Genomic DNA, 14165 nt, shown 5'->3' on the forward strand with positions numbered 1-14165 from the left:
CTTAGCCAAGAAAGCTCGTAGCAAGTTTTAAAGAGAAATGGGCAAGATTTCGAGTACTTTTATTAGAATTTTTTATATGAACTTTTAGAACGCCGTTCAAAGTTCATAAACAAAATTTAAAAAGTATAAAAAGAATGCCATTATGAGGTTTTTATCAATACTTAATGTACTTAAAAATTTATTTTGGAAGTTAAACGATCTCATTTTACTTATCCAATTTTTTTACTTAAAAGTTACACGATTTCTATAAATAAAAAAATTCCCATTATTTTCCATTACAAAAATTTTTGAAAAACAACAAAAAAACGAAAAATTCATCTGATATTAACTAGTTAAGCTTTAAAAACAAAAAATGAAGTCACTGTGTATAGTATTATGGCCAAAATGCTTTTTTTCGATATCCAAGTGTTTTCTTTTAATCGTTTTTATTATTATTTATTTTTTTAATTTATATTTTAGCAAAAATTACTTAAAATCAAATTAGGGGGGCAGCAACCCATAATGTTCTTTCTGCTGGCAGCCAAAATTATATCAAGTTGCAATATTTTACTTACCTCTCTCCATCTTTTAGCACAAGACGCTTGTGGGGTTCATCTTTCAAAACATAATTAAGAAACTCCATTTCGTATAAATCATCAACTGAAAACCATTTACATTGTTTAAGATTTGTTCAGTTGAGTGAAGGATGGCGAGTACCAAATATTGAAAAATCATTAAATTGGGGACAATTTTCGTATAATTTTTTCAGTTTTTTTATATTGTTTTTTTCAAAAAATACGGAAGACTATTGGGTGATCGTGACCGTTCGTACACTCTCACCCGTAGCGAAACCCAGCTATGAGCTACAAAAACTATGTTTTTGTTATTTTGTGTATTACAGATTAATGAAGTATCTCTGTGTCATAAAAAACGCACATTGTAGTAAACAATTCGTTTGATAAATCATTTATACATTAAACAATGTGTATAAGAAAGATACTATTATAGGTTGCTTGTATGTATTTTGTAGCTTTGCTCGGTAGCAGTTGTATGACTGACTAATACGTGTGGTCTCTGAAAAGTAGTTCAGTATGCTTTTACATGTAATATGAGTAGGTAAAATAATAATCACATACAAGCAAATATATAATAGTTTATTTCTTATACACATTGCTTAATGTATATGTACTCCCTCATACTCATGGATGTAACATGAGAAATTATTAATCAAAGGAACTGTGTATACAATGTGTAAAAGCGTGCGTTTTTTTGACACAGCGTATATTAAGCAGCATTCGCCTTAAACACAAGATATTTCCACAAACGAAGTAAACGAACACTCAATAACTTTTCAAATATGTCTGCTATCTTATACAAGGACTACCTGTTTCTTTCATGCAGTGACTCAATAAGTAATTACTTTATAAAATTGTCTTTGGGGTTTAACGAACATGTGTACCAGGAGGCGTTCTTTAATCATATTTTCCAAAATGTCCTCTTATAACTATTTAACGTGTACAATTTTCGTTCTCATGTTCCCTTTTGAACAAAATTGTGCCGCATAATTAGTTTTAATTTTTATATAAACCGTCTTGCGAAATAAATAAATTTTACAAAAAAAAAAAAATAAAAAACTATGTAACATAAAAATTTTTACAAAATAGTAATGAAGAAAAAAAATTATTATAAATAATAATTATAATATGGATACTTAAAGAAATGAAGAAAAAAAACCTTAGGGAAAAACTTTAAAAAAGAAAAATCTCTGCGATAAAACCACGTAAATTTTAAGTTAGAAAATAAGATAGTGACTTCATTCAGATTATATAATGCAAAAAAAAAATTATTATAAAAAAAAATATGTAAAATACATTTAATTATTATTACAGTAAGGACATTAATACATGTGCCATTTTTCCATATATAATTTTTTTTAATCATTTTTTTTGTTTTCTTCTCAGATATTCCTTCACACAAGCACACCCCTCCCCCGCACATCTCCCCAACAACTCAAGCGATGACTGTCTAAAAGAAGAATAATTTTCGTCATGAGTTATGTTGTCGATATCGAACATTAAGTTAGTTTTAAACAAATAAAGATACGAAAATTTAAGAAACAATCGGGAGTCGAACAAGAATCTTCTAGATATCTAGTCTAGGACGTTGCCCCTCCGTCACTTCTGTTCGTAAGCGATTCAATTATTTTTGTAATATTTTTTAAGTTATATATCAATCGACAGATAAAAAAAGCTCTGAAGTTAATGAAATTTTTAGATATTGACGGCTAGTTAACATTTTGTGGGGATCGGTGTTCAAAGTTTAAGATTGTAGGCATAAATAGTAATTACAACAACATTTCATCGTGATTCGGATAAAACGTTTTTAAAGATGAACTTTTTATGTGTTTGTTTCATTATAATTACAGCGTGCGTAATAGTTTTCCGTTTACACTTTAACATATTCAAGTTAATTTTCTCATGGACAGCCAGCCACTTCCTCGACTACAAATCGAATTAATTTTTTAGTATTTTTATAAAGAGAGTGTTACCTTCGAATAGTTTTTAAGACAATAATTTTTTCCCCGAATGGTAAGTAATCTGTTTATTTTTACCAAAAAAACGTGAACATTGATAATATAATGGTGTTTGTTGTGTACACACTCTCTTTTATAAAAATTTCAAAAATATTATTCCTCCCCATTCCCTAGCCTCCCGTACAATTCTTTTCCACAACTTATTTTTGTTTTTTCATAGTATTTGTCATGTTCAACAACTGTACATAAAAAAATCACACTGTAAGTAAATAAAAAATTATTTTTGAAGTATATTATTGATATAAATATGAATAAAAAAAAAGAATAAATAATACTTTGTTTTTAATTACATTTTATGTATTTAAATGAGAAAACAAAAACAAAAAACTGTATATCATAATTAATTCATTTTATTAAAAAATTAAAGAAAAAAGTATTATGAAATTTTTAACTGAATCGTGTTTTGTTTTCCTTATTTTTTTGTTTTTTATAAAATTTGAATGTTTGCCAATTCATTGGATTGGGAGTAGAACAAAGGTAGTAAAAGACCTTACACGCTTTTATAGGAAAATTTATAGACTAAAAGCGTCATAGGCAGGCGTGTGAATGCGAGTGTTCAACAAATAATTAAAGACGGAAGATGAGTGAACAATACTTATCTTTGTTCTAATCACACAGTAAAAGAAAGACAGGTAGCCTCATTTGATTTCTCTTCTTTTTTTTTTCCATGAGCACATTTTAGGCTGACTCTCTTTCTCTATGTATAATAACTCTATGAGAAAATTGGTTTCGGTTTAAGTGGTATTAACTTTATGGTCCAAGTTCAAAAACCACCGAAAAAGCATATGAGTGGATGGTGTCCCGACATAGTAACACAGATAGTTATCGTGCTCTCTACCCTCCAAGCATTGCTACTTTTGAATATGGAAATGTCATACAGAAAAGTTGACAACAAGAATGTGCATCGTGATCAAAGTCTCGTGGAGGATAAAGAGAATTGTCAGCACCGTAATGTTGGAATATTCATTACTTGGGTAGTCATTAATTCAAGAAAAAAATTTGAAGAAAATAGTACAGGACAATAAAAAGCTAGACTACTAGAACGATATAGGACAGGGATATTTTGAGTTTTCTACCCCTGTTAAGGTAGGTAAATATTGTATTAACCGTATATATTATATTTTACAGTGTGACTATTCATTCGCACGCACCCCTATTTACAGGCACGGTTGTTAAAAGCATAGCCAACTCGTAAATTACAGGGTGTACTCAAGAAACCCATAGTGTCCGTGTACACGGGTGCATGTGAATAGCACTCTGTATATTTAATGTCTGTGTTTATGGAGAGTGGTGATAAGAAGAAATATCTTAAATAGAAGTTAAAGTAAAAATTGTCCAGCTGAAAACAGAAAATAACAGTTCTAAAATTGTAGCAAAAGGTGTTTGATGTGAACTTCTCTATCCTTCTCTAAGAACTTGTTTATATCGTTATCTTAATTGTGTTCTTGGACACTTTATATACAGAGATGGTTCTCCTTATATCTACCCTCCATATCTATGATGTTTCTATTTAAAAAGAAAACCGTTGGAGACAGTAGTACCAAATCAACATTTATAAAAACATATAAATGATTCTATTTTTGCTTTCAGAATGGCTAGAATTTTATTTGTATTATTCTAGAAATCATGCTTTTCTAAAAAATAAATAGAGTTATATAAAATATATTTAAACCATAGTAATTTAATAATAAAATGACTGGATAAATTCACAATATTATGTCACAGTTGGCAATACGAATTTGAAATTTTAAACATGTGTTTGTATTTCTTACAAAAAGTTTTATTTTTTGTGATTTATTTAATATAAAATGAATAATTTTAATAATAAAATAATATTATGATAATTTTAAATATAAAAAATATATTAATCAAATAAAAAATATGTGATTTATACATAAATTTCAACTAAAGTTTACAAAAGATGTTAAACCGTTATTTTGACAGTTAAAGGATCATTCCTTTTCTTTGAAAATAAAAAATGTCGTTTGATAACAGTTATAGTGATATTAAACTTGCTGAAAAAATAAAACGGGAAAATCCTGAACAATTCCATACTTTAGTCCGAATGCATCTGTCTTTTGTTTTGGATTTACAAACTGATGAGTAAGTTTGTATCAAAATTTTATACCCCATTTTATCTTTTTATGAATGAGTTTTAAATGCATATTTTGTTTAACAGTAATGAATGTATATCAGAGAAAGCAAAATTTAAAAAATGGGGCTTATTCCCAAAAAAATCAAAATGCCGTGGTGTTATGGAAGGAGCCCCTTTAACTCAGGAAGGAATATGTCAGGTTTACCAATTAATCGAATTTTTATCAAAGGAACCAAGTAAGTTTTCAGTGCTAAAATCCAATAATTCATATTTTATAGCTAATACTCATTCCAAAATTTGTTTTAGATATAAATCAAGAAGGTATTTTTCGACGAACGGGTTCATTAAATCGTCAACAAGAGTTACGAGCTTTATTAAATACGGGTCAAACGTTAGATTTAGATTCAGGACCGTACAGTGTTCATGATTGTGCGTCGGTGCTAAAAGGATTTCTTGCTGAGTTACCAGAACCGTTGTTAACCGATGCACATTATACTGCACATTGTCAAATTGCTGGTAAATATATTTTTAAAGATTTTATTAACAGAGTGATTATTCTCTCGTACCCTTATACACAGACACGGCGATTTTATTTGGCCTTTAAGTTCACCTTGTAATCCACGGGTTGGCATGGCTTTAATGGAGTTGAGTTAGCAAGGGCTTGCATGTTTTTTTGCCTTTGCGTTCAACCTGTGATCCACGAGCTGAATATATCGTACCTTTGCCCGTATACTCAGGTACGTGCGAATAACCACATCGTTTTATTAATACTGAGACTCACGGGTTGGCCATGGCTTTAATGGAGTTGAGTTAGCAATAGTTTGTGGATTTTTTTTACTTAAGCGTTCAACCTGTGATCCACGAGTTAAATATGTCGTACCCGTGCCCGTATACTCGGGTACGTGCGAATAACCATACCGTTTTATTAACACTGATAATAATTTTTCTTAGGGATATTAAATTTACGCAAAAACTTAAAAACTGAAATTTTTGGTATATCTTTCTCGTTTATACATTAACCAGTGTGTTCCTCCGAACAACTCACAAACAAAGGGTCGGATTTAGGACGGAGTCGGGGCCGGGGCCTCAGGCCCTCCACCAGTAGCGAGTGTCTACTAATTCGAAAAAAATCAGGTTTTTTCAAAACACTTTGGAAAGTAGAAATCGTGTAGAGTTTATTTTACATAGGATTGCAAAGCGATTGTAAATGAGCAAAACTCTAAGAATAATTAACATTTGAAATGTTTAGGGCCACCCTGTAATTATGTCACACCTTTTACGATTTTTAACCCCTAAAACTAAACTTTCATGATTATATATCAAATTAACTCATTTATATTCACTTTTTATATAGAACTTTGTGGAGGAATTGGAAACAATACAACGGTTACAAACGAACCACGATTATTACGATCCTTACAACTATTATTATTGCTATTACCGGTTGAAAATCGTGTTTTACTAAAAGATGTCTTAGAATTATTAAATTTAGTTGCATCATATGAAAGTCAAAATAAAATGTCAGCCGATTCATTAGCAACACTATTCACACCACATTTATTATGTCCTCGAAAATTATCACCAGAAGCATTACACACAAATTCACAAACAATGTCACGTATTGTATCATTTATGATCAAAAAAAGTCATAAACTATTCGATATTCCACCAAAATTAGCAACCGATATACGTGCATATTATTTGGAACGTGAAAAAAAGAAAATACTCTCACCGTTAAAAGATTTAAACGAATCTGTATCAGATAGTACAGCTGCGAACACAGTATACACATTTGTTGATAGAGAACGAACCGCACAAGAGCATGTAACAAATCCAACAGAGGCAGCTTTAGCACAATTATACGCGCATATACAATCATTACCGGAATCGTCTAAGAAACGTAAATTAATTAAACAATTTAACAAAGAGAATGGACAAGGTACACCATTACAAATTCAACGTTCACAAAAGAAGGATTTACGTGGAAAAAGTTTAGGTGATTCAATTAAAAAGCATATATTTCAAAAAACATTAGCGAAAAATGTGAAAAAAAGTAGTTTACTGTTAACGCCTGCATCGACGGCTTTATGTCATCAACATAATGAAATTTTAAATGTAAGTTGTGCTTTTTATCTTATGATTTCTTCTTATTATCCTGAAATACAACAAACTGAAAAGATTTTATCACCTACGTATATTAGAAAAAATTTACAACGATTTACGGCATGAATTTTTGTGCTTAGCATTTTTATTTCTGCATGTTTTTAATCTCAATTGATTTTATTTATTTAATATGTCATTGTTTTTAACTTTCTTTCTATTTAAAAATTTAAATTTAATACACGTTTTCATGTTTCTTTATAAAAGAAAATTTGATCTTGCTTAGATTTCGTGATATATTTAGTGAAAATTTCTTAATTGTAAATGTAGTTAAGTATTTATTTGTAACTTGTAATAATAAATATAAGGTCGGCGAGATAAACAATATATCTTTTTCAATAATAGACCTTTTTCATGAAAAACAGAAATGCTTTTTGATAATTTTTTATGAAAATATAGGTCGAGTAAAGCCTGTAACTCGAAAATTTCGCATTTTTACAATAAAAACACTATGAAAAAAATTGTAAAAGAGTCACAATATTTGAAATAATTTCAAACGATTTTTTTTTGCTCCACCGCACACGTGATCTGTGATGTCAATCCGGCAAGCAATGACATTAAAACAGTATCAACAGTCCTATTAATATATCATTATTATCAAATTTAAATGACGTCAAACCTACCTTCGTGTAACATCCCGGATTGTTTTCGCCAGTTTGAATTTTAATGATTTTCATTGTCTGTTTTCTCGGTCATATGGCTCCGAAAAAATCGGAGAAAAAATTAGCCCATTTATCAAGACATTTACTTTCATTTAAAAACAAGAAAAAAAAATGTGAAAAAGGTCTATTGTCAGCTCGTACGTCCATCCAGTTAGTATAAAAACCTGGTAAAGTAGATTGTAGCAGTAAAGATGTCATTTTAACTCCAATGAAACTTTGAACCAAAACTCATCGCGTTTATGTGGCTTCCAACATTGAATTGCTTTTGAAAATTTCCGCTGTTCAAGCTTTAAAAATATATTTAAAATACAAAAGTGCGACGTGTTTCGATCTAACACTCCATTGTAACTAAAATGCCATCCTTTCTGCGGACTAATTTTCCTCGGTTATATGCTCATTGTGTCACCGTTCGAGATACTAACTTTAAAAAATGATTCGATTGTGTCTACCGGACCTGTGTATGGTCATGGATCAGGGTTTTAATTTTATTTTAAATTAGGATTAGTAATTAGTTCTTTAGTTAGATACAGTAAAATTTTTGCAATATTTAAAAAGTATTTAATCTTAAAAATTTGTTGTTACTTTTCGCGATTAAAGTCTACCATGACTACCATGGAGAATGGGATAAAGTAGAGATATGTTAATACAATTTAATTTAGTTCGGCGTTATTCAACAGCTTGACCATAAGCCATGGTGCTTAAGCTTAATTTTACATATAGGAGCATCTTTTTCAACATTTCTGGTGGGTGATTTCACTCGAAAAAATTTTGCATAGCAGTCTGATAGACCAAATCTAGCTCAAATGTATTTGTGCCCTCATGTTACTATAGATGCCAAACCGACTTGGCTGAAAATGGTCCCTTGAAAGTTGTCCTTGCTATCTATGGCGAACTTTAATCGCGAATAGTCTTTTTTAAACTTTTAACCTTAAAATAAAATCGAAAATTGTGATTCATATAAACTAAGACTCCATTTTAACTTTGACCGAATGATAAATCCGTTAACTTGAAGGTTGATTTACTGATTTTTCGAAGGGCCGAATTACTGATTCGCAAGTATGGAGTCTTAGTTCTAGGATTAATATTATTACGTGCAATTATGGAAATAACAATTCATTGAAAAATGTCGAGAGACACTAAATCATTTTAAATTTTAGTTTAGATATTTCATTTGGTTTAATGGAAATAATTAAATTATAGTGATAATAGAATTGTAAATTGTGCAATTTATTTTATAGGAATCGAATATTTATTCATTTTACAAATATATATGTAGCCAGAATTTTGAGCATTTTTATTTAAGGATATTGGGATGAGTGTAGTACCTGGGATAAAAATTTTAATTTGTGTTTTTTTAAAATTTTAATAATTGAAATAATCCCCACACAATGCATTTTTTTTTATAACAGTGGGAAATAATTGTAAAATTTATTGCGTACCTTTTATCATTAATCAGTGGTAAAGTACGTTGTACGGTCCAAAATGCATTAAAGTGCGATATTACAAAAAATGCACCAAAAAGCAGTGATTTTAAACAAAAAACACGTAGACTTCTAACTTCAGAGATATGCTCTCTTTTTTATATGGAAAAGTTATGTTATTAAGTTTTATGTTAAACATCTTTGAAACCTGTTGCTTACAGTTTCAGAAAAATTATCTGGTACAGGTTTTCTTTAAGATAATTACACATCTCTGGTATTCGAACTAAAAATCGACGTAACTCGAAAATTGTGGACTTTGGACTTATGAAGACTTGTGTTCTGCAGGTTAAGAGATGTAACATATCAAGTTTCAGACCAATTATCACTTTTCCATATTGAAAGGAAAGTTTTATATCTCTGAAATTCAAACTTAAAGTCTACGTAACTCGAAAATTTTAGTCGCTAGAACTTTAGGTCTATGAGGGTTTTGGTTTGGTTTGTTAAAATCAACTTGAGAACAAAGCCGAATGCAAAAGACTGCTTACTTCTAGCGTCTACGTTTAGAAGTAAATAAGATATATTTTATTAATTTTTTATGTTTTTCCTTTTCGGAATCAAGTAGGCAGCCATGAAGTTACGAACTATATTCTTATCCGGTGTATCACTTGCCCCTCCCCTTACTGGAAAATTTTCTAAAAACTTAGGGAACTTTTTAGTTCCGTCTCTTTGTTCTTTTTGAAGTACTCTTTTTACAATTTTGGAATTATTTTAGATAAAATTAGAAATTCTATTGTAATGTGTAAAATTTACCAAAAAAGGAGTAAAAAAAATTTATTTTAGCTTAGAAAAAAAGTAGTGATTTTATTTATTTATTTATTTTGAAAAGAATTCGGTTGCTCGTTAACTTAAAATATTTCAGACACCTGAAAATTTGAATATATTTTCAACACCACAACAAATCACTACAATATCTCGTTTATTTTTGGAACAAAATGAAACTGAATCAACAACACCGCAACCTAAAAAATGCTTGGATGAAACTAGTGTAGAACAATTAATAAATTATTCAGACAATGATTTAATATTAAATAAATCAAAAACGGAAGAAACAGTAAAAAATTTACGATTCTCTGATGAAATACAAATATTGAATAGTTCGTCATCATTACAAGCGAACACTGAAGATGACGATATTAATGCGAGGGGTATTACTACACCAGTATCAAAAATTGAACAAAAAAACTCTTGGAATACTAGTAATTATTTAACAAGCACTCCAGCTGGTACTTGGTTAACAAAAACAGCTGGAGGTGGTGGAGATGAATTATTTACCCCGCATGTTATTGGCAGAAAATCAATGTCCCCTATAACACGATCTGCTCGTCGAATGTCGAAAGCTATGCAGGTATACGAATCTTTTTTTTTATCATTTTTAATTAACTAATTTTCTTTTTTTGCTAAATTTATGAATGTGACTAACTATTTGTAGAAAATACTCTTGATTAAAATTTTTTTTAAACTTTAAGAATTATTTTATTTAGGCGCTAAGAAACTGATGGTTTAATATTTTCGATTTTTTACGAAAATACAGGGTATTAGCTCTACCCGTGAAGAATTCCCAGTACAACCCGTAACTAAAAACAGTGACAAACATCATCAGTAATTTACTTTATTATTATTTATAGACAATTTTATTACAGATATGATAGATAAATTATATAATGAACAAAACTAATCCTATTATTTCTCTAACCGGTTTTCCTAAGCGATACTTTTTTTTAGACCGTAAGTCTATTTTTCGTCAATAGCCAGCACCATAAGCTTATCGCGTGGATAGGAAAAACAGGCTAGAGATATATTATACAAGGAGGACCATTTTAATATATTATAGCCAATAGCTCGTTATGTATAAAACGAGCTACTGGTCATTATAGATTAAATTGATCCACCATGTAAAAGAACTTTTACAGAATGCTATTGGGTTTACGAAAAAAAATTTCAAACCACGGTTGTTTTTTTTTTTATTAAGATTTCTTGGCCATTAAATTCTTCTAGATTGTAATTATTTATAAACTTTCTATTTCAGGAAAGTATGATGACACCTCGATCACGTAAACCAGTTTTATTAATATCAGGCACAAATATTTGTCAACTGGCATCCGTTCGAACACCAATACACACTAGTATTATCGAAAATGAGGATACAAGTGAAGAAATTGTTGCTGTTCAGCAACAAAACGATAATCCAATTGAAAATGAACCATTAAAAACTGATGAAAGTGAAATAATTCAAACTGAATCCACTGAAGATATTGTTACCTCTGATGAAATGATTGATGATACTTCATTTCAAGAAATGTCCAAAGATGAACTGTCATCATTTTGTGACAATTCACACACATCACGGGATCCATTAAAAAATGATAAAGAAGAAACGTCATTGATAAATATTACATCCGATAAGACGACTAATTGTACTTCAGAAAGTCGAAATAATACATCAAGTTGTTTATCTAGTACGTTTCGTGATTATTTATTAACACGGAGTATTTTAACGGCAAGTCCAGCTGATTTAAGTTTTTCAAGTCGTGAGGGTGATTTTGATTCATCGTCGTCGTCATCTTCAGACGTAGAGAATGAAGAAGTTTTAAATGATAGTGAAAATAAATTAAGTGATTCATTGTTATATTGTTTAGATGGTAATAATCCGAATAATGATTCATCATCGTCATTAAAAAGACGATTAGACGAAGACGAAAATAATGAAGTTGAAAGTGCGGCTGTTTTTCGAGCAGAAAAACATTTAACGCTAAAATTAAGAAAATTAAGTCAAACGGGTGATGTTGTCTATGAAACATCGTTGTAAAAAGATTTTATTATTTTTATAAAATTAACTTTAAACTATTAGTTTAGTTTTTAGCTTGAAGTTTAAGGGATATCGGCCTTGATAACATTCTTTTGATAACACTCTTTTTAACTCTAAAAATATTGATTTTGGGTCGTTCCAATAATTGAATGATAATGAGAAGAGGAGAGGACATTTGTGTTAATAGTCCGCGGGCCTGCACAATTTTTGTTTAATGATCAATACATAATCGAAACTTAGTGGCTACTTTTTGCCGAGTCTACCAAACTTTCTCTTTACTGATTTTTTTCGAAAATGTTGCATTTTCAAATGAGCACGATAATGTCATATTTAAGTTCTCGATCTGAAAAAAACTCAGCAGAGAATTTTTCGGCCACTATGACCACTTGTGGATGTGGCATCTTAGCTTCTTTTACCTCACCTTGAGGTGATTTCAAAAAGAGTAGATTTCAAAAAAATATAGTCTCATGTGAGATCGTCCGCACTGGTAGTGGGAGATGGGGTAGTATTTTGATAATCCGCAACGCTAAATATGTCGGTTCTATCTCATCAGGTAATTGATTTCAAAATGGATGAAAAACTGCTCACTTGAAGAATATTCCCTATTCTTCAAGTACATTCCCTATTAAGACATAAAAATCATATCGTCCGCTATGAAACTACGCTTGAACGTAGACCTATAATTATTTTATCTTTACTAAAATGTTCAGTTTATATTAAATAGACAATACTAGTATCATAGTATTATTAAAATGTATTATGTATATAATTAAATATATTTATTATGCTTCTAAAAATTTATTATTGAAATTAATTTGTAAGTTTTGTTAACAATTTTATATAAATTGAAAATAATACCAAAAAATTATTCATAGAAATTTGTGTTTTTTTTTCTAATTGTGCAATATTTCGACTCCACCTATAAATACTATAGGCTAGGATAATATATTTCATCATTGTGATTTGAAGCGTTGTCATTTCGATCTTAGATTTTTTGCCTTCGATAAATTAATAATAAATAAGACATAACAGTGGTACGGCAAATGCATAATAAATATTTATATTATGTTATTATTTATATTTATAATTAGTTGTCTATGGGCAAATGGGTCCCTAGCACATAGAATAAAGGGTCTTCTGTGTTTTCTTTGAGAACAACCTGTCACCCGAAGGCGAGACGCCTCTGCATGAGAAAGAAAACTCACATTTTCTCTGTCGGTTTTGGACCCAAACATTGTGAATCTGACGCCCTGCAGAATTGATAAATTCATTTTTTATCATTTCTTCGCCAGTCATTTCATCCCTGGATATTCCTTAATTAACTATTAAATGTCTAGTTCGCAACGTTACCCCTTTGTAGGGACCAACATTGGTCATTCTGAATGAGACGAATGGATCATTGAGTGAGCAGATATAGATCGCTTTTCAATAAATCGTTCTTCATCGACTAATCTAATCTACCGTCGAGTTAAATCATTTTTCGGTCGTTAAATGACCATTCACGTGTTATAATACGTTTATTTTTTACGCCACCATTAAGGTTCAATTATTGCGCCATCAAAATATTCCATGATAATGAAAGTTTATTAGTAATTTATTATAACAAAGTAAATTATTTCAACTTTTCATTGAGTCGTCCAATATCTGCCCTTTTTTATTAATTTTATTATTGCCCCCTCATTCACCCAGGAGCCCCCGGGCTATGCCTGTTATGGAGTCGAGTAAGTACGCCTTGCAGGTTTTTTGGCCCTTGCATTAACCCTACGATATTCCCCTTGAAATCGTTTTTTTGTAACTAGAGGAAACCCCCTTTTATTCCGTTGGGTTTGACAATCAAGTATAATTTTCAAGTTTGCATGAGAGTGTGTAGTCCTATATACCTTTAATAGGAGAGATTATTTTTAGGAGCAAAAAAAGATCATTTGTGTCAAAAATATTTATTTTACATAATTTGATTTTCAGTTTTATTACAAGTATCACATGAAAATGGTTTTTCTCCACTATGAATACGTTTATGTTTAACTAAACTATTATGACGAGTAAATGTTTTATTACAAAGAAAATAATGTTTCATCTTTAATTATCATTTTCACTAATAGGTTCCTGTTTTACACTTATAACACTATCAATATCATTGCTGCATTCTTCTGGAATTTCATTTTTAATTCGTCCTACTTCCATGTTTCATTTTTAATATTTAATTCTGTACGCAATCCTTTTTCAAGTTTAATATTTTCTTTATTAATAAACAAATGGTTATTTGTTTCAACAAATAAATTATTTGCCATTTCGTTTTAATTATTTAATAATATCTAAGTTGATATATTTGGTTATAATATAATAAACCTTCTTTATAACCTCTTTGCTTTTGTATCATATTCTCCTAATA

At 30.0% G+C, this 14165-nt stretch overlaps 1 protein-coding gene across 1 annotated transcript; it reads left to right on the plus strand.

The window, feature by feature from the left end:
* Positions 1–4507: 4507 nt before the first annotated feature.
* Positions 4508–12423, plus strand: LOC123299962 (rho GTPase-activating protein 19). Its single transcript, XM_044882395.1, has 6 exons — positions 4508–4675; positions 4752–4903; positions 4974–5183; positions 6022–6782; positions 9830–10315; positions 10997–12423. Exons 1-6 carry the CDS (start codon positions 4551–4553, stop codon positions 11774–11776), a joined length of 2514 nt encoding a protein of 837 aa, XP_044738330.1. The 5' UTR covers positions 4508–4550; the 3' UTR covers positions 11777–12423.
* The last annotated feature ends 1742 nt before the right edge of the window (positions 12424–14165 follow it).

Source organism: Chrysoperla carnea, chromosome 5, assembly GCF_905475395.1.
Source record: "Chrysoperla carnea chromosome 5, inChrCarn1.1, whole genome shotgun sequence".
Lineage (NCBI taxonomy): Eukaryota > Metazoa > Arthropoda > Insecta > Neuroptera > Chrysopidae > Chrysoperla > Chrysoperla carnea.

Bases quoted from the DNA above. Each gene is read 5' to 3' on its own strand.
- LOC123299962 (XM_044882395.1), top strand. From the start codon at position 4,551: ATGTCGTTTGATAACAGTTATAGTGATATTAAACTTGCTGAAAAAATA. The intron at 6,783-9,829 runs GTAAGTTGTGCT...AAAATATTTCAG, and splicing joins AACATAATGAAATTTTAAAT to ACACCTGAAAATTTGAATAT. The intron at 10,316-10,996 runs GTATACGAATCT...TTTCTATTTCAG, and splicing joins GAATGTCGAAAGCTATGCAG to GAAAGTATGATGACACCTCG.